Below are 21,096 nucleotides of genomic sequence, written 5' to 3'. Positions count from 1 at the left end.
TTACGTGAACTTCAGCTGACAGCCGTGCGGAAATACGAGCCCTGCGCGAAAACGACACCGAAACATAAGTACCTTTGACAAACACCAGTGGGTGTTTGCTGATTGAAATTGAATTTGCTGATTCAATTTTTTTCCCCATCATATGTTTGCACTGTACCCTGTTCGTTTTATATTTTTGCTTACCGATGGTGGCGCTGAAATGCATTTTTTTTTGTCTTGTATTGCCCTCCTGCTTGGTCTATATTGACTGCAGTATGTTCTAAATAAATAAATAAAAATAATAAATGATGGAGAAAGGTACGTACATTGCCGATCAGCCCGTATTGCTCTTAGCAGTATATTTCAATCATTGTCAAATAATTTATACTCGGCTAGTGCTATATGTGGGTTGGATTTTAGTCAATTTAATAAAAAGCGGAGCTACACTTCTCGCTTATACTGGAGCCGAAAGTACACGAGCGCAATATATTAGGCGACAGTTTCCATGCAGACCTATGCAGTTAGCTGGCCAGCTCGAGAGAAGAGATTTTTTAAGGAAGTTATCACCTCGAAGCTAAATGGCTAATTGTAGAAATGATGACACAAAGTGCTAGTCACATGCCATCAATCTGATAACTTTCTCTTGTAAACGTTCGTAAAATCAGTTTACAAAAAAAAAAAGAAATCTTAGCCAAAGAACTTATACTCAGTGAACATCCAGTGAATGTCTGCCGCAAATGTTAATAATATATCATTATAGTATACATAATAATGTCCACGTTGAAGAGAGTAGAAAGTGGGCATGTACCGAATACGCACATATGCCCACACATCTCTTGATAAGATATTAAATGATATTCTGTAGATATGTAGCCAACACCTTTTTAGGGGTTGTGAGCTGTGTAGTAAGAGTACAGCACTTTAAAAGAGCAATCAGAGCAATTGCTGAAAAATGCCAAAGAAGATAATTGTTTATTCAAGGTAAAGATTTCGTACTGGTTTCTTGCCAGGATCCTATTAGTTCCAGTAGTACTGGTTTATTAACACATTCCCCATAGCCACTGGAATCTGTAGCGGCTGGGTCTCCCTGCAGAAGGTCGGTTGGGTGCATTGGTTCTGGTGGGCCTGTTGACCTATGAAAATCTTGGTGCAGCAGCTGCCTAGGGCCGCACTATCAAAAAGAAGACAAGGGCAAAGGTTTCATAAGTATGAATCATACTTTATTATTTTCCATGTCTACAAAAGTTCTGCAATCTGCATGGACACTTTTGTCTTGCTGTCTGGTACTGCTGCAGGTGTTCCAGCTTCAATCAGATGTTGCAATGAAGTTAGCTGCACAGAAAGAGGTTTTCAGAAAAACATGCTAGCAACACCACACTACTTTAACAGTCAAACCATTCCATAATTAACAGTCAAACCATTCCATATGTGACACACCACAAACTGTTAGTGCTGTGCTTCGCATGCCTATACAGCTGCTTACAGTGCAATCAATCATGTTTCTGTCTAGTTTGAGCTTTTTCAGAATCAGTGCGTGGCGAGCCTGTGTATGCATTTGGACCAGAATACGAGAGTGAAAGTGTGTAGCTGCACGGTGTATGTGTGCAATGACAACTGGTCCATGTGGAGAACATGCACTTGATGTGTTATACGTCGACTATGCGAGACGAGTGCAATCCACTGTGTGCGTGGTCTCCTCTATAACTTGAACCAATTCACTGCACTACAACATTGTCATCAACCATTTGTATCATCATTCTCCTTTTATTTCCCTTTTCTCCCTTATCTAGTGTTGAGCAGCACGCTAGGGTCATATTGCTGCTGGCCGAACTCTCCACCTTTCTTTTCATTTAATTATTTTCATCGCTATCTTGCTTATTCACTGTGCTTTGGGCCTCCTTGCAAACACAAATGTGGCTATTTGCAATTCAAAGTAGTTTCTTTGATGGCTGCATGGCTGCCCAGTGTCATTTGTAGAACTGAAGTCACATCTGCCACTTTTTCCTGCCAAAAAGTTGAAGGCATTTGCCAGTAAAACAAACTGCTTCTGCATAAATGGTTTACAATGTATTGCTTGCCGTGCATTTACTAAACAGCAAAGGCATTGTTTCACCTCAATATAGAAGCAGTGCATTTCAGTTTTGTTTAGCATAGTGTCTCAAATTGACTTAGGCTCTGCAGGATTCTGTAGTGTAGGTCTCCGGCTCATTTTTGACCTATGATTTTTTTTTAACATGCACTGACATCACACAGTAAATGGGTGCCTTACATTTTCCTCTATCAAAACATGGTCGCTATGGCTGGGATCGAACTCAGGTTCCTCAAATATAAATGCCTAAAACTGGTTGTTTCATACTATTTCCTAGACGACTTTCATCGGGGTAGCCTTGTAGTACCTAATTTACTGTAGTCACAAGTCCTTGTAGTACCTAATTTACTATAAACACACTTGTGGCACATGATGATGACATTAACAAGCGTTTCTTGAAAAGTTGGATTGCTAGCTGACCAGTGTGCAAACCATAAGGGAGTGATGTCAAAATACTCTGGTTCTCCCCTCTTCAAGTGTTGCTATAATTTGTGAGCTTAATCCTTTAATTTTGTAGCAATGCTTCCTTCTTCAAAAAGATTGGTAGGCATAATGGTGCAAGTACAATTTGTCACCTAATTCAGAAGCTTTTGAAGCGGCTGTAAGATAGTTTGGAATTCAAGTTAGCCAAGGTCACTTTGAGATGTATACAAGGAATAAACAGTTGTTGTGAAAGCCAGCACTTATTTATTTGACTCAATATTGAGCTGCACCATCCTAAGCATGATATGAGGTGCCCACGACTTCAAAAATAAACACTCTTGTTTCTTCTTGCCATGACACTTGAGCAGAATACCGATCACATACATAAAGAGTTACAAAAAACAAATTACACAGCATGCTATGCCACTGCCTCTGCTCAACAGGTGTAGTTAAGTTAGCTACTGCGCTCAACAAATGCCTATTCAACGCAGTGCTCTCAAACAAGCGTGAGTACTTTAAGAGGGTGGAAATTCTGACTGGTTGGTGCATGATCTGTGGCTAAAAACAGTGCTAACACGAGACGAAGCAGACGAAACAGCATTGTGTCCCCTCTGCTTCGTCTCGTGTCAGCGCTGTTTTTAGCCACAGAAGCGTGAGTACTTGGTTATCGAATGCACCTAATATCCCACTACTTTCAGAATCAATAGTTTGACGTCGCCAGATTATGGACTTCAGAAAAGGGCGGTTGCCGCTATGAACAGGGCGCCGTAATCATGCGTGCGTTCACAAAACGAGAACATGTTTTCATTTCAAGGATTATTACCGCTAATTTCAGAGAACTGGCTCCGCTGCCCCAGTATGTTGCCATATAAACATTTCCGTATTTAAATGCCGGAAACTGAAAAAAAAAAAATCCTGAGTGCACAAGGTAGCATAAAACGAGAGACGGCCTTTGAGAGGTAATTTAGCATCGGTAGTAGTCCCTTGGGTAGGCCAGTAGCTTTAGCATCCCTAGCGAAGACCCCCTCGAGCAGCGATGCAGCATCACAGCAAATGTTTCACAAATACACCACGTAACCACGTTTTTTTCTCTCTTTTTCCCCCCTTTATAACCCCTTACTCCAGCGGTGCTTATCCAAACACTGCAGTGCTACTAACCAAGGCGGCACTTTCAGCGACTAGTGGCTCCAAGGCGAGCATCCAACGGCGCTGCGCAGCTTTCTTGGAATCGACGCACTTGCACATCCAGCACCAGCACAGTCGGCATCCAGCATGCTTAGGCAGCAAAAGTTCAGCAGTCGTGGCTTCACAAAATCGCTTGCTGTCAGAGTCAAACATGACGGCCAAAACACTTGTTTCGAACTGCAAGCATCACAGTATCCAGCATCCAAATGGCACGGCTTGGGCCACTGCGTTTATAAAGCCTGAAAACTGCGGCCGCAGCACCCCTTAAGCCACAGGCACTACCTCTAAGCCATGGTAGAAGGATACGCGCTTGTCAGGCTAACCAACGCCCCAACGCCAGCGTCGGCGAAGAGTTTAACGACGCGCGTGTGTGCGCCGCCATCTTTCTTTGGCGTAAAAAAAAAATAGAAACAAGCAAAAAACAACTTAAAGGAAGTGACGTCGGGTCACGTGCTTGCGCGTCAGAGCGTCGTCTGCTCGAGTGCTCCTACGGGATATGGTTTGTCAATACGCGCCCGGGCACGGCCGCGGTCTCGAGGGAGAGCGCGCTTCTCTTCTCTTACGGCCTCACCAATGGCGTCCGTTTCCACCGCCCGCCGCGCCTCGGTGGGGTCGCCACCGTCCCACTGCTACGCCTGTGCTACCGCTGTTCACGCGCAAGGAAAACGCCCACTCGTTTTTCGTTCCGCCCGCCTCAGTCGCAACCGGCAGGTCCTGACATTTCACCCCTTATGGTTTATACAAAGACGCCGTAATCAGTGTCTAAGATTTATCCTGTACGAGGTATAAAATATAGTCAACACCGCTCGCGCGCGCGCGCGCCTTCGTCAGTGCGGCCGAGCGCGGTCGAATGAAGCTGGTACACTTCAAAATTTTTTGCCCCTAACATTTGTACAGATATAAATTATCAGGCTATGCAGTGCTCTTTCGAAAGCTGTAAGCAGGTGTAGCGCGACCTGACGTAAGTGCATGGCTGGAGATTCTGTCAACCGCTTCTGTTTTCGTTTAGAGCAAAAGAGGCACCGGCGAAAATTCATGGCGCGTCTCAGATTCAGAGTAAGGAACAAAATTTACGCATAGTTAAAATTGCAGTTGTCTAGTGGAGTGAGTTGTTCTAGCTTCGTTCAGAACAAATCAGTCGGTTGAAAGACAGAATATGTAGTCTCGCGACTGACGCAAGTACGTGTATAACAGACGTAATCGGATTAATACATAAACAACTTTTAATCAAGGAAATGGGCATGAACAGTTATGCCTAATTGAAAAGAGCGGCAAACAATACCAAAAATTGCCATTGTACTTCATTGTACTACATATTCATCAAGTCATCAAAACGTGACCTGCGGCCAGAAGATTGTCTCAATCTTCCTGGCCGGTTTGTTCATATAGGAACTGGCCTGTAATTCCTGTCCGTCAGTTTCTTGGCATAATTGACAAGAAGGATTCTGATAAATGTTTCAGATATCGAAGAAGCAGACCTTATAGGCTGTTAATAATTCCTTCAGGGCAACCCAGCAATGGCGAATTCTCAATTGCGCTGCTTTTAAAGTACTTCGAGAGCATTTGTGTGTGGTATGCACGAGTTTATTTTACGAAAACCTTGTCCAATAGGGCAATAAACTAATTTCGGATAATGCAGTCCACTAGAATTCTTGTCCTCGTAGAAGAGTGTACATGGGGCTGCTTCTTTCGCTAGTTTCAAGAACGATAGCGCAGCGTCACACCCGAGGTCACTGATTAACTAATCAATGTATCCATCGACGTAAGCTGAAAGAAGCTTCTGTTGCTACCTCATCGTGTTCGTCTGCTTCACAACACATCGCTAAAAATCCTAGTTCACTGGCCAGCTCCCTGGTAACTAAATAGGTTAAACAACGTTAGCTGAACCGGAATATGTGACAGTAATGGGATGACAGATGCCACAATTCCTTCATTTCCTCGCTTACTGATTGTGGCCCAGCAGAAATTTCTTCGGCATGGACGATAACTGCCTTTATTTTGCTCCAAGATGCCTTCATAATAAGCATAATATGGAAAATTTCATTAAAACAGCATTTGCGAAATAAAATGTTCAAAAACACATTTGCTAATATATAAATGATAGACACTGAAAACCCAACCTTAGTCTTTACCTTGACTGTTATACCAACACTTTATATCATGCAAGCATTATGCAACTTACATTTTTATGAAATTACTTTCATCTTCGGTGCTATATATTGATGGTTTCGAATCTAACACTGAAAGCCGGTTTTGCTGTTGCAGACAAGTTGCTGTAATGTGAGCCTTGAAGAAGCTTCGATGTAATCACTGCTCATTCAATGTTTTTTTTTTTTTTCTTTTTTGCTATTCTTGTGCAGGCTTGGGGAAAACTTGGATTAAAATGGTCAAAAGTAGCTACCATGCCGCAATGAATGTCATGCTTGCCGAACGTTTGCTGAGCAACATTGTTGCTTATATAAAGACTCTGTCCACGTGTGTAGTATGCTGACGACATGCCGCTGCAGTATCTACCTGCTGCGCCCTTTCATTTCGGAGCTGCACTCACCTCGAAACAAGCGAGCGACAGCGCGAAACCATGCAAAAGCCACCCGCCGCCGCTGAAGCAGATGCGGAGCGAACAGTGAGCAGGTCGTGCCCCTTGCGGAGGCGGAGTGCGTAACTCAAGCAGAAAAGTTCCCATTGTTCCCGCAGCGATTGAGAAGGCCGTAAGAAAGAGCGCGTGCTCTCCCTTGAAGCCGGCAGTGGCCTGGGCTACCAGTGTACATTGATCTAGTGTATTATGCAACAGGTGCTGCGAAGCTTTGTTTCTCAAACTTTCGAGAAATTCTCTAAAGCGAAATGTGCTCATTACCAGTGCTATAGATGCACAAAATCCTTCAACAGAAAAAAAAAAGGAAAAAATGAAATGCATATATGGGTTTAACATGCCATATGAGACACTGGCTATACAACAGATGATGTAGGGGTAAGCAAATAAGTAAGCAAAAGCGCACAGGAACCGCGAAACACACACACACAAAAAAAAAACTTGTATATGCCACACGCGCGCACGAAATCGCTGCGGGCTGGCATGCTACGCAAACACGCATCCACACTGGGTAGGGTTTGCCACTGTGCCGCTAGGTGGCGACTGCTCGATCTCGAGGCCAATAGCGGCCTTCGCAAAAAGAACTCGCATATCTAGACCACACATGCAACTAATATCTCCCGTCGCTTCCTTCATCTTTTTTGGTAAGTCGTTTGCTTTCGTGACTATGAGGCTTTTGTGCTTTCGTTTTTACATCTTAGTAAGCACCCCCACCAGCTGTATCATGCCCTACACTTTTCCTGTACTTGATGCTGTCCCTTTTGTTTCTTGTGTTTTAGTTTCGCGAGATGGGTATTTATTCCGTGTTTTTAAATAAAAAGTTTAGTTGTGAAAAAGCGCTCGTGTTGTGTCCTACTCTTGGTCCTCGTTTTTCGCGCTACCTTCAAAATAAAAAATGGGCCTTCGCAAGCCAGTCTCTGAATGCTGTCGGCAGCCACATCGAATGTTGAATCCTAATGGCAAATTGCGAGCCCTTGGCCGGATCACAAACGGAGAGCGTATCACTCCAGCGTAGATCTTTCCTCCATATCTGCCATTGAAATGCATGTGCTCCAGCGGGAGCATGCTCCCTGGTGAACGTAAGCTGATCAGTGAGCAGACCTAGTTCTCGTGGCCCCATCCTCTACAATGGCGGCCACTGCCTTCGCTATGTTGCGAGCAAGCACATTTTTGCAACTATTCTTAAAACAAGCATATCTAATGACACGAACCTTTGCATTTCTGATAAAGCATAATCAAATTTTGGATCAAAGCTAACCTCTTTGAAGTGGCAGAGGTACCATTCGAAATATGAAACGGTGAAATACGCTACACAAATATTTAACAGCATCAAAATGATACAATTGGCACAGATGCAACACTTGTGTTATTCATGTATTTCTCTGATACCACTGTAGCCAAAAGCTATTTTGTATTTTCAGTTGCAGGATTTCAAAGTACTACACTAAGCCCTGGTATAGGTCAAGTGCCTTTGGCCAGCTATTCGCATCAGTGTTTGTCACAGAGAAAAATACAGTTCTTTGAAGCCAACACAAGCCTCAACCAACATTCAAACTCTGCCGAGAAACTTTATTTCGTCAACATTTATATGAATGCAGTGAAAATAGAATAAAAATAAAAACTGTATGACAAAGAGGTCTAGCTTACCCCCTGGCAACACCAACAACAAAATGGCATATGACAATCATGTCCTTCTTACATTAACATTTGTACCAATGCAGTGCAACTGGAATAAAGATAAAAACTGACAAGATGTCCTGCGCACGTCCTGGCAACAGGAATGAGTGGCATTTGTACAAATGCAATAAAACTAATAAAAGCAAATAAACAAAAACGGTATGACAAGATGTCCTGCGCACGTCCTGGCAACAGGAATGAGTGGCATTTGTACAAATGCAATAAAAATTGAATAAAAGCAAATAAACAAAAACGGTATGACAAGATGTCCTGCGCACGTCCTGGCAACAGGAATGAGTGGCATTTGTACAAATGCAATGAGCTGGAATAAATGAAAATAAACAAAAACGGTATGACAAGATGTCCTGTGCACGTCCTGGCAACAGGAATGAGTGGCATTTGTACAAATGCAATGAACTGGAATAAATGAAAATAAACAAAAATGGTATGACAAGATGTCCTGCGCACGTCCTGGCAACAGGAATTAGTGGCATTTGTACAAATGCAATGAAACTGGAATAATACAAATAAACAAAAACTGTATGACAAAACTGTCCTGCCATGTCCTGGCAGCCTGAATAAGTGGGCAAGTGAAGGGGTGGGACGATCAAAAAAGGTTTTGGACCAGCTGTGAAGCAGGAATGTAACTTTTGTAGCAGCGATACCAGCAATTTGGAGCAACTTGCAACTTGAGAGTATGCAGTCAATGTGAATCGTCCTTAAAATCAAAGTCCTCTACTACCCCCCTCGCTGTCGCATTATCAAGATGCTGAGTGTACTGGCTGTGAATTATGTACGAACAGTCAGCAAGCCAAACTAGCTGCGGCCGAAAAAAAAAAAAAAAAAAGGGTATGCACTGTGCTGCTGGTTTCGACCAACGGCAGCATTGTGGCCCAGCGTTTTGGCGCAGGGCCGAAAAAAAATAAATAAAAAATAATAATAAAAAAAGGTATGCACTGTGCTGCTGGTTTTGACCAACGGCAGCATTGTGGCCCAGCGTTTTGGCGCAGGGCCAAATATTCACTGCAGACCACACGCAACCGGTCTAACCCCCTCCCCTACTACTGTCATGTATAAAAACCAATTTTTTTTTTTTACCTTCCAAAAACCTTCCAAACAACCTTCCAATTTTTTTTTACCCAACACACCTGTATGCAAACAGCACAGTACATGATCTGCTTATGCTGTCAGTTACATTCTAATGCTTGGTCTTTGGTGCACCATGCAGAGTAGTGCTCTTGCGTTTAGGTGCCTCACGTTTCTTCTTTGCCTGCTTGATGGGTTCTTTGGCTGCAAAAGAGAAGTTAGAATTGAGGCAGGCCACACAGTAAAGTTGTACAAAACCAAGTGCTCTGATCGATATGATACAAACACAATGTGGGGGAACCATAATCATTTCAGCTACGGCCCAAACACTGTTGAAGTAGGATGTACAATAACCGGTGGGGTCGCTTCCTACATTTTGTTCACAATATTTATTTGGCAACTTTTGATCAGCAAATGCTCCTTGCACTCTACTTCTGCCAAAGTGCACAAATATATTTCAAAGTACTGCTGCCTTTTGCCGTCCTCCACAAAAACAGAGTCAGCGGTGATGAAGAGATACAACATCCGCCTCGCATGCAAGAGGCCCATTTCGAATCCCCGTGCCGCGCAATTCTCCACCGGATAAAAAATAATTTTAAAAAATCTGCATAAAGAGGTTTGTGGCGAGACGTGATGCTGGCAAACACCCCCGGTGATGCTCTCCCTCGACAGAACAGGATTTGGCCACCCTGGTGTAGCAATTGGCTACAACCTCCTATATATACTCTAATAAATTCCCAGACCTTGGTCCCTAGCAGCTGCGAAGCAAGTGACCACGGCGGTGGCCAGACCTGTGACACAGCGGAGGATGCTAAGAATTTCTGGCTCCGGACAAGCCGTCATTGGAAACTGACCCTGGTAACGTTTAATGCTAGAACCCCATCTAGTGAGGCTAGTTCAGCAGTGTTAGAAGAAATAGAGGGTATGAAATGGGATGTGATAGGGCTCAGCAATATTAGGAGGCCAAATGAGGCATATACTCTACTAAAGGGCGGGCATGTATTGTGTTATCAAGGTTTACCAGAGAAACAAGAACTAGGACCACGGTTCCTTGTCAATAGCATAGAGATGGTAACTTGGATGAGTTCTACAGCATTAATGAGAGGGGGGCATGCATCATAATTAAGCTTAATAAGTGGTATAAGCTAAAGGTTGTACAGGCCTATGCACTTACATGTAGTCATGATGATCAGGCAATCAAAAGCTTCTACAAAGATGTAGAATTGGCAATGGGGAAAATAAAAACACAGTATACTGTACTGATGGACAACTTCATTCCCAAGGCAGGCAAAAAACGAGCCGGAGACCAAGCAGTGAGTAACTATGGCACTGGGCCATGGAACAGCAGGGGGAAGTTATTAGTTGAGTTTGCTGAAGACAACTTACAAATCATGAATACCTTCTTCAGCAAACGGAATAACTGGAAGTGGTCCTGGAAAAGCCCTAATAGGGAGAATAAGAATGAAATTGACTTCATATTGTGTTCTAACCCTGGAATTTGGCAGGATGTAGAGGTAAGCAGAAAGGTTCGATGCAGTGCCTACATGGTGGTAAGGTCTGAAATCAATCTGGATTTGAATAAGGAACGGAACAGATTAGTGAGAATAACTCCATGAGCAAATTACCGTTAAGGGGGAGAAGAATTCAGGCTCTCGCTGCAGAATAGATATTCAGTGCTAACCGAGGAAGCAGACCTTAACCTAGAGCCATGATCAATAATTTAAGAGATATCATTACTGAGTGCTCAAAAGTAGGTAGAATAGTTAGAGGATACCCGTAAACTGTCTAAGAAGACGAAAGAATTGATTAAGGAACACCAAAGTACGAAAGTTTCCAACCCAACAGACAAGAGAGAATTGGCAGAGATATCAAAGCTAATCAATAAGCACAAGGTGCCCGACATGTATAACATCGGGAAAATTGAGTATGCTCTAAAGAATGGTCGTAGCCTGAAAGTGGTGAAGAGGAAATTAGGCATAAGCAAAATTCAGATAGATGTATGAACTGAGGGACAATGCAGGCAATCTGATTACTAAAGGGCCTGTCACACTATCATGACACGACGCCAACACGATGACGCCGACGGTCGGCCAACTTGTTGGCAGACCATGTCTGCAGCCAACCAAGCTGCCACACTAGGCCGACAACACTACCAACACGACCGAAAACCAGATGTCTTGCCAGTGTGACAGGTTTTGAAGCTGAGGACGCCGACAAAAACAGTCTGACAACTGTCGATGGCCGAGTCTTCGCGACATCGGTCACAGAGAAAAAAAAAAAAAACATTCTCAATATGCGAGGCTGAATCTGTACACCACATCGACGGCTTATACATTTCAGCACTAATCTATATGAAAAACTAACCGCTGCATAATTCCTGACCTACACGTGAGCGCGAGCAGCCAAAATACCTAGGACTGCCGAATACGTGCAGGATGTCAATGGCAGCATTTTCCAGTCAGGGTGAGTAAACTAGATTCGCATTGAGCGTCGAAGCCGTGACAAACGCGAGCTGCTATTGCGCATTTCCTGAATGGCACTATTTTCCTAAAGCCAGTCTAGACCTGCTGATCCTCCTGCACTTCAACCGGAGTATGTTAACATCTAGTAGCTGCAGAATTATATGCGTAGTTATTTCGCAAGCTAACCTCAACGTTACATTACGCATCACGTAAGAAATTCTTGAGCCAGAATATAATGAGTTTCAAGAATTATGTGCGCGAAAAACTTGCAGAACAAACAGCAGCCGTTCGGTCCTGCAGCAGCCCTGTGCAAACCGTAGAAGATTCTACCTGCTACTGCACTGCACGGCACAATTTAAAATATCGGCAGTTCACTCTCAGCAAGCTGGTCAAGGTTTTCACAATGAAAGTAACAAAAGGCAACATATCAAGTGAAATTATAAGTCAACACCTCAAGCAGAAGTTTAGGCTTAGCTTTCATAGTAGACTGGTTACCGTAAATCGCTATTAAAAGCAGGAGGTTGCAAGTTTGATCTCCCACAATGTGTTATATTTATCAGTTTCTTTTTTAATATCCACTAGCTCATATATTTGCTGCGGATTGCTTTTATTTTTCAAACACAGCTTATATAACCCAGCAACCACTGCCGTGAAATACTGGGCAGTATTCAGTCTCCACACATAATAAAGACTGGCAAGGCACTTAATTTGGTATGAAACAGAATTAAAAATAAAGCGTCCCTGCCTATGCTAAGAGATTAAACCAATTAAAAAAAAGGAGGGGCTATAACAAGGAGAATTTTGCATGACAGGAAAAAAAAAAAAAAAAAAAAAACCGGATTAAGAAAAGGAACAGCATAATGGCACCAGAAGAGAGTGAGAATGAGAGGGCCGAGGCGGTTGCAGATTTCGCACGCCGTCTCAGCATTGCCAGATTGGAAAGTGGCCGCGACACCAGAACCTCGACGAAATTTCCCCAGAATCCAAAATTGTTATAATGTGCTTAAAATGACCAAGAATTAGCTGTCATCACTCATTAAAATAAAAGCAGGTCATGCAGCCTCTAATCATCACTTTGGGGGTCATATGTGTCTGAGCGGAACCCGCGTATCATGTCATCGGTGATAGCGAATTTCAAGCAGCACATCATAACCTTGGCACATCTGCCTAGATGCTAATGTTGAGCCAATCCATACAATTACATCCAAAGTTTTCAACGACCTCTTGCTTCAGTACATGGTCTTCACACATGTGACGACTGAATACCCGCTTCCACTGCTGCATTTGACGCAAATGCCAGTTACTTGTAGAGCTTTTCACCCGTGGCGTTTTCGTCTTTGAAAACTTCGACCCATAATGTGTTGCAGAGTCCCCTGGAAGTTTGCCGTCGAAGCCGGCCTCCTCACTCCAAAGATGCATAACAATTCACCTGTATTGCACTTCAGTCACTTCAATACATCCTTCTCTTGAGATTAGAGACGTTTAGTATAGCGTACACAGACACACGCAGAGGAATAGCGCACGCCAAAAATATTGTGACGTGCACTGCGCATGCGCTATACGATACCCGGGACCGAGCTCTTTCGTACGATTGGCCAGCGTACGAAAGCCCAGCCCTCACGTACGATGGGAGATTAGCATTGACAAGATGGCGGCAACCAGGCCGCCCGCATCAGAGTGAATTTGTCTTCGTTACCGCGTTTTTGGGCACGCTGCCGCCTATAAACGGCACACGGGGTCTTCGCTTTGCCTCGTATAGCATTTAGCTCAAATATTTAGTGAATAATTTGCTTTGTTTTTTATTTTGAACGGCGGCAGCGCAGTCCCCAAGCCTGACGAGTAGCGTTGTTTTGTTGGCATGGCAATGCCATGAAGCGGATCGCCTTGGCTTGACAGCTTATACGTGTGTATCCGTAAAAATATGCTTGGCAGTACGGGGCTGGAAGGAGGCCGGTACTCACCATGATGGCAATACAAGGTAAAAGTATTCAACATGGGAATACCAACGTTGGGGAGTACAACGAAGATGCCGCAGCAACGAAACTGGCCAAAATCCCGATACGACTTTGCTAGTTTTGGCTTGGGAGTAAAAAAAAAAAGCCCGAATGTGTTTTTTTTATTTTAAATCTAGATGTCGCCACCGTAGTTTGCATTCGTGCTTTCGTACGGCCAACTAATAGCGCCGATGCAACACACGGAGTAGCGTCCAATAATTTGCTGGCGTTTATCGCACGAAAGCGTCCATACGCTATACTAAAAGTCTCTATTGAGCGGCCGCTTGCGCATCCTAGTGCTTAACATTTGGATCAGCAGCGCCGCTGAGTGGTTTTCCCCAGATATGACCCGATTTTGTCTGGTGTAGCAGTTCTTGGACTTCGACACCAGGAGCTCCAACAAATCACCAGAATTCCGAAATATGGTGGCGGATTTCACCAGATGGCAACGCTGCACCGTCTCGATAGTGTGACATAGCAGCTGGGCGACCGCCGGCCTACAGCAGTCTTGTGAGCGACGCGGCGCCGACATCGACATTCGGCCGACTGTTTCTGTTGGCGCAGCGTGACATAGATGCAGGCATCGACACAGTGTTGGCAGACTGAATCGGCATCGTGTCGAGCTAGTGTGACAGGCCCTCAATATGGAGAAGATCATCAGGGTAGCTGAGGACCTCTATACAGACCTCTCCAGTAGCCGAAGTAGTCAGGACAAAAAAGATTTGGAGTAGTGAAGAGCAATCAGGCGTTGAGCCAGTAACAAATGACAAGGTTAAGAAAGCCTTAGAAGCTATAAAAAAGAAGCAGCTGAAGAGGATCAGGTAACTAGAAATTTGGTGAAGGATGGAGGGGATATCGTGCTAGAAAAACTGGCCACCCTGTATATGCAATGCCTTATGACATCAAAGATACTGGAATCATAGAAGAATGCTAACATTATCTTAAAAGAAAAAGGGACGCAAAAGATTTGACAAATTATAGACCAATCAGCTTACTATCCATTACGTGCAAGGTATTTACAAAGGCAGTCACTAATAGGATCAGGACAACCTTAGACTTCAATCAACCAAAGGATTAAGCAGACTTTTGGGAAGGGTACTCTACCATCGATCATATATCCACACTATAAACCAGATAGAAAAGTGCTCAGAATATAACCAGCCCCTATACGTAGCATTCATAGATTACGAGAAAGAATTTGACTCGTTCGAAACCTTAGCAGTCAAGCAGGCCAGACTGTAGGTGAGCCACATGTGAATGTACTGGGATATATCTACAGTGGCTACACCCAAACCATAGCTCTACATAAAGAGAGTGATAAAAAATTCAGGGGCACTTTGGCTCACTAAAGTGCTTCAAGGCAGAAGCCTTCCCCGCCGCGCTGCTTAGGCATTGACTCCGAGACCATTTGTGATTGACTAGAATTGTGACAGATACTGTGCCTTTTCTTTGCTGTCAACCAATTTTAAACGCCGCTGACGACTGCTGTACTGAGTCTTTCTATAAATGCTCTGTGGTGCGGCACTCGAGGAAACGCCGAATGAAAGGCGCTGCACGGATGCCGGGATGGAACGCCCGGCAGGGTCAGCTTTGTATATGCGTGAATCTCCTGGTGACGTCACCACCAGTCATGACATCACCAGATGTGACGTCATTATCACTTCCGGTTATTAGACATGACTGGATGTAATGTGATGACCGATGACGTCCCCATGTGACAGCTATGGACGTCTCGAAATGCCTAATCGTTACTATTGGTTAGTGATAGTTAACCATGACTTGCACTTTCCGAGAACTAGTTAATGTCTGGTCAGTGTTAGTTAAACACCCCTTAACTAGTAAGTTATGGTTAATGATAGTTACGATGACCTCCAAATGCATGGGTTCCTATGGGCATCTGCTTAGCTATGTTATTATTAGTCGTAAATTATCATGAAATTATCTTGAAAATGCCTTAAATCATGTTCTGATATCATCTGAATGCTATTGACATATGCACATATAAGGCATGCACCCAAAACGCGGACATATTTGCGGACGACAGTATGAGGCATTAAAGGCTTTCGCCTTAAAATTCCAATAACAAAGGTGTTAGGCAAGGAGACACGATTTCCCCAGTGCTATTTACAGCTTGCTTAGAGGAAGTATTTGAAGACATAGAATGGGAGCAGTTACAAATCACGGTTCATGGACAACACCTCAGCAATTTGAGATTTGCTGATGACATTGCCTTGCTAAGTAACTCGGGGGATGAACTGCAAATAATTATTGATAACCTATAACAGGATAAGCAGAAAGGTAGGCCTAAAGATTAATATGCAAAAGACTAAGGTAATAATCAAAATCCTGGGAAAGGTATTGTATTGTATTGTATTGGGGTTTTATGGCGCATAAGCAACTGAGGCTATCATGCGCCAAGAGCAAGGTTAAAATCTGTTCTTATTTGAAAAGGGGAAGAAGGTTCGTTTAAGTTTACAGTTTATTCAGAACGTCTGCTTCTTTTAAAAAACTAAGAACACATGTTAAGTTTATTATTGCTCTTTCTCCTAAAAGTAATTTGGGATGGAAAGGGATGGCATGATCATAAAAAATAGTGAAATGCTTTCTCCGTAGTGTCTCTAGTTTTGGGCATGCAATCAGGATGTGGTTGACTGTGAGTACTTCTCCGCATTCTCCACACGTAGGCTTATCTTGTTTCATTAGTAGAAAATTATGTGTGAGATGTGTGTGCCCGATACGCAGACGGCATACTGTAACCTCCATGAAGCGTTCCTGATGAGTGCTTGTTTCCCATTCTTCTATTATAGGCTTTACGAGGTGCAATTTATTACTTTCCTGGTTATTCCATATAGACTGCCATATATCCTTTTGTTTTCGTTTAATTAACTTTATGCAATCCTTATAAGGTATGTTTACTTTCTCTATTTCTTTCCTGCCTGCTTGAGCAGCACACACGTCCGCTCTCTCATTTCCTTCAATGCCCATGTGGCTTGGAACCCAACAGAATATTATGTTATGTCCTTGGGCTGATATCTTTATTACATCGTGTATTATGTTACCGAGTAATGGCATGACTGCATTTCTGGAGTTTAGAGCTGTGAGCACACTCAGTGAATCTGTATAGATAACACTGTTCTCAGTACCCTCGCACACAATTTTTGCTACAGCTACCCGGACAGCATAACACTCGGCTGCAAATACTGATGCACATTGAGGAAGTCGAATAATTTTTTCGGAGTTCCGATCCACTACAGCGCAGCCCACATAGAAGGCAGTTTTTGATCCGTCTGTGTAAAACTCTGTGCATTTGCTGTATTTCTCTTTTAGTGCGTGATATTCTTGTAATATATGTTCTGTAGGAGTTTCGCTCTTTTTGAACTGTGTAAGAGTGAGGTCACAGACTGTTGGAAAGTTGTACCATGGGGCCAGGGGCCTATTTTCTTGAGCGACATCAGGCAAGGTGTCCAGAATATGGAGCTCACGGCAAATGTCTTCAAATCGCATTATCAATGGTCTTGTTGTCTGAGGCTTATTTGAGAATATTGTTCGGGAGGGGCAAGTTGTGACAATCGGGTAACAGATGTGTTTTTTCCGTGTCCTTATTTTGAGGACATATGCGCATGTAAGTAAAGCTCGTCTATCTTTCAGAGAAGGCTCGTTAGTTTCAACATAGAGGCTATGCACAGGAGACGTTCTGTATGCACCACAAGCAAGGCGGAGGCCTAAGTTATGCACTGGGTCTAATTTCTTTAAATATGATTGCCTAGCTGCTCCATAGACTATGCTTCCATAGTCCAAGGAGGAGCGCACAACGGAGCGATATATATGCAAAAGGCATGCCCTATCAGATCCCCAATGTTTGCGTGAAAGGACTTTTAGGATGTTTAGGGATTTGGAGGCTTTCTTCTTTAGTGCTTGTATGTGAGGGAGAAAAGTGAGTTTTTTGTCAAAAGTAATGCCCAAGAATTTATGGTTATTGTTTATGGGCAATTTGATTTCATTTAGGTGTAAGGTAGGATTGGGCTGTATGCCTCGTTTGAGCGAGAACATAACTGCCACTGTCTTCTGCGGGGAAAATTTAAACCCATTTTCACTGGCCCATTTTGTTAGCTTATTTATTGTTAATTGGATCTGTCTCTCACATGTGGACATGTTGCATGACGTGTAGGCTATTTGAAGGTCGTCCACATAGAGTGAATACATTATGGAATTTGGTATTACTTTACTGATCGAATTCATTTTTACCACGAAAAGTGTGGTGCTTAAAATGCACCCTTGGGGCACACCATTCTCCTGCAGGAAGGTTCTTGATAAAGTGGTCCCAAGACGTACTTGAAACGACCGATGTGAGAAAAAGTCACTTAAAACCTTTAGCATTCTGCCACATATGCCTAGATCTGCTAGGTCGCGCAATATCCCATACCTCCAAGCCGTATCATATGCTTTCTCAAGGTCAAAGAAAACGGCAAGGCAATGCTGTCGGTGTATAAAAGCCTCTCTGATAGTGTTTTCAAGACGTACGAGATGGTCAGTTGTTGAGCATCCTTTTTTAAAACCGCACTGATGAATGTTTAAAAGTTGATGAGATTCTAAAACAAAAGTTAGTCTGATGTTTAAAACACTTTCAAATGATTTTGCTAAACAGCTGGTGAGAGCAATGGGCTTATAACTACCAGGAGATGTCGGCTCCTTTCCGGGTTTTAAAAAAGGTATGACAACAGCTTTTTTCCACGCCTCTGGCAATTTTCCTAGGACCCATATTTTGTTAAAAAAATTTAATAGTGCCTCTATGGCAGGTTCGGATAAGTGGGCGAGCATTTTGTAGTGAATTTGGTCAGGACCAGGTGCAGTTTGTTTACCGGCAGCTAGGACATTTTTTATTTCTTGTAGTGTAATCAAGCTATTATAGGGTTCTTTTGTACCACTACTTGTAGGGAGTTTTTGTTTCTCTGCTGTGTTTTTGTGTTTTAGGAATGTTTTAGTGTAGTGTGATGAACTGGAAACTTCAGAAAAGTATTCACCTAAAATGTCGGCCTGTTCCTGTATAGTTGTCTGTACTCCGGGGGCTGTTAGAAGGGGAATGGTAAATGGAGAGTAGCTGCCATTTAGCTTTCTAACCTGTTCCCACATTTGTTTTGTTGTTGTTGAGCTATTTATAGAAGTTACATAGTTTTGCCAGGAGGCTTTTTCGGCGTGGCGGCGGATGTAGCGGGCTTTTGCTCTTGCTTTTTTAAACTTGACGAAATTGTCCTGTGTTGGGTATCTGCGAAAAATTCCCCATGCTTTGTTTTGTTCTTTTTTTGCTTGTTTACATTCTTTTGAATACCAGGTTTTGTGATTTTGTTTCACCACTCCTGAGGACTGAGGAATTGCTATATGTGCTGCAGTAAGGATACAATTTGTGTAAGCATCGTTTAGTTCATCTATATTATATTTATCTAGAGTAATTTTTTCTAGGCTGGCCTTCTCTCGGAACAGTGCCCAATCGGCTAAATGCAGCTTCCAGCGTCGCGGCTTGGATGGGATGATTTGTGGTGAAGATGTTAAGCTGATTAGTATAGGTAAGTGATCACTTCCGTGTGGATTATCTAAAACGTCCCATTTAAAATCTGTAAAAATTGATGGTGAGCTGAGGGATAAATCAATACAGCTCATTTTGCCTGAACTAGATGAACAGTAGGTTGGTTTTCCGGTGTTAAGAAGACAGATATTATTACATAGTATACAATCCTCGATGATTTCGCCTCTCGTATCTGTTTTTCTACTGCCCCAAAGGATGGAATGTGCATTAAAATCTCCTACTATTAAAAATGGCTCTGGAAGCTGCTTTAAAAGGTCTTCTAATTCATAACTACTAAATTTAAGGTGCGGCTCTAAGTATATGCAGCACACAGTTATAGTTTTAAAAGCCTGTAAGGTTACCGCTATAGCTTCAAACTTAGTTTTTAGTTTGTATTCTCGAACTGCTATTCCATTTTTTACTACTATGGCAACGCCACCTGAGAGCCTGAGAGCTTGCTCTCGGTCGCGACGGAAGACTGTATAGTTTTTGAGTATGTTCTTATGTTTGGGACCTAAATTTGTCTCTTGCAAACACAAGGCTAGTGGTGAGCGAGTGTCCAATAAGTGTTTTATGTCATTTATATTAGTTAAAAGTCCTCTGCAGTTCCATTGTAAGAAAGCCATTTTGTATTAAATGAGTAGAGCAAGTTAAGTTTTGTTTTCAGGCCCTCTGATTCGGGGCTTTTCTCGTTTTTGTCTATCCAAGGAGCTGTGCCGTCCGTCTGACGTCGACGGCACAGGACTGCCTTGGCTTGTGTCCATCGCGTCTTCTGACACGCTGGACGCCCGTGCGGACCGCACAGGTGCGTTTGTATTTCCCCTCACCGCATGGTGGGAGGCCTTGAGGCCGGCTGACCTGGGGGTCTGCGCAGCCTGTTTTTCTGGTGGTGGTGCAGCGCTGGCCGCAGCCACCAAGGGCACGGATGGCCCTGCTCCCGGTTCACTGTGTGAAACCTGGGCAGGTGCCAGAGTCTGTTGTGGCTCAGTGCCCTGTTGTGCCACAACAGAATAGGCCGGTTTTTTTGACAGAACACGATTTCGTGCTTCCCGGAAAGTTATGTTTTCTTTGTCACTGTGTACTACATGAAATCGTGGGAACCTGTTTGGGTTTTTTAGAAAGAATTTAGAGGTTTCGTCGGTGCGACCCCTTTTTCGGGATCGATCATGTGAGAGTAAAGAAGCCATAAAATAATATTGACGTTCGGCCAGGGTGGCGGCCGCCCACCACCGAGCCCAACAAGGGGACGGGACGGGAGCTTCCGAGAAAGTCCAGCCCACGCCAGCCTTACACCCTGACTATAACCAAATATGGCATAACACAGGGTGGTTAGCCACACAAGGTTAACCCTTGCCGCCTGGAAAATGAAAAATCCAAGAAAAGAGGAGGAGACAGGAAAGTTGTAAGCAAGAGGACAGGAAAGCAAAAGATGGAGGGGAGGACAGGAAAAGGCGACTGCCGATTTCCCACGGTCGGGTCAGGCCGGAGGTGCCGTCTGTGGGAAGCGTGGGCCAAAGTGGTGTGTTGCCTCCGCCGAGGGGCCTTAAAGGTCCAAACACTCGGCATCGGCTCAACCACCAGGATCCCCTTTTCCCCAGACACGGCGATGCCACGCACGGCTAAGCGTGGGTGCTCGGGGTCCGTGGTGTCGCACAGTACACGCAAACATCTGCTTTAGCAGATGCCCCCTGCGGGGAAAATCCTGGGAAAGGAACAGGAGTTTAAAATAGGCAGCGAAGCACTGGAAGCGGTAGGCGAATATGTCTACTTAGGACAGGTAGTAACTGCAGAGCCAGACCACTAAAGAGAAATAACTAGGAGAATAAGGCTGGGATAGAGCGTATTTGGAAGGTACTTGCACATCGCTCAAGAGGAAAGTGTACAGTTGAACCCGGATATATCGAATTTCGGTTACATCGAACTCACCCCTTGAACATCCCATGTAAAAGTATAGGAAAGCCGTGTCATATATCGAACTCAATTGCACTGGTCGTTCGATATATCGAACTCCGCACCACGCACAGGAAAGTGTGCCTTTCCCAAAGACGATC

The 21,096-nt window shown here is 43.7% G+C and overlaps 1 protein-coding gene across 1 annotated transcript in view; it reads right to left on the bottom strand.

Moving 5' to 3' along the window:
* Window positions 1–7,814: 7,814 nt before the first annotated feature.
* LOC146183163 (uncharacterized) overlaps window positions 7,815–21,096 on the bottom strand; it is a 68,627-nt gene continuing 55,345 nt past the window's right edge. The window contains exon 6 of the mRNA XM_084609064.1: window positions 7,815–9,233. Within this exon, the coding sequence (XP_084465190.1) occupies window positions 9,142–9,233 (92 nt within the window). The 3' untranslated portion in view covers window positions 7,815–9,141. The remainder of the gene's footprint in view (window positions 9,234–21,096) is intronic.

The sequence above is a fragment of the Amblyomma maculatum genome, chromosome 7, assembly GCF_055883805.1.
Source record: "Amblyomma maculatum isolate TAMU_Amacu chromosome 7, ASM5588380v1, whole genome shotgun sequence".
Taxonomy (NCBI): domain Eukaryota; kingdom Metazoa; phylum Arthropoda; class Arachnida; order Ixodida; family Ixodidae; genus Amblyomma; species Amblyomma maculatum.
Note: the sequence above shows the minus strand (reverse complement) of the source record. Positions and strands in the feature narration are given on the sequence as shown.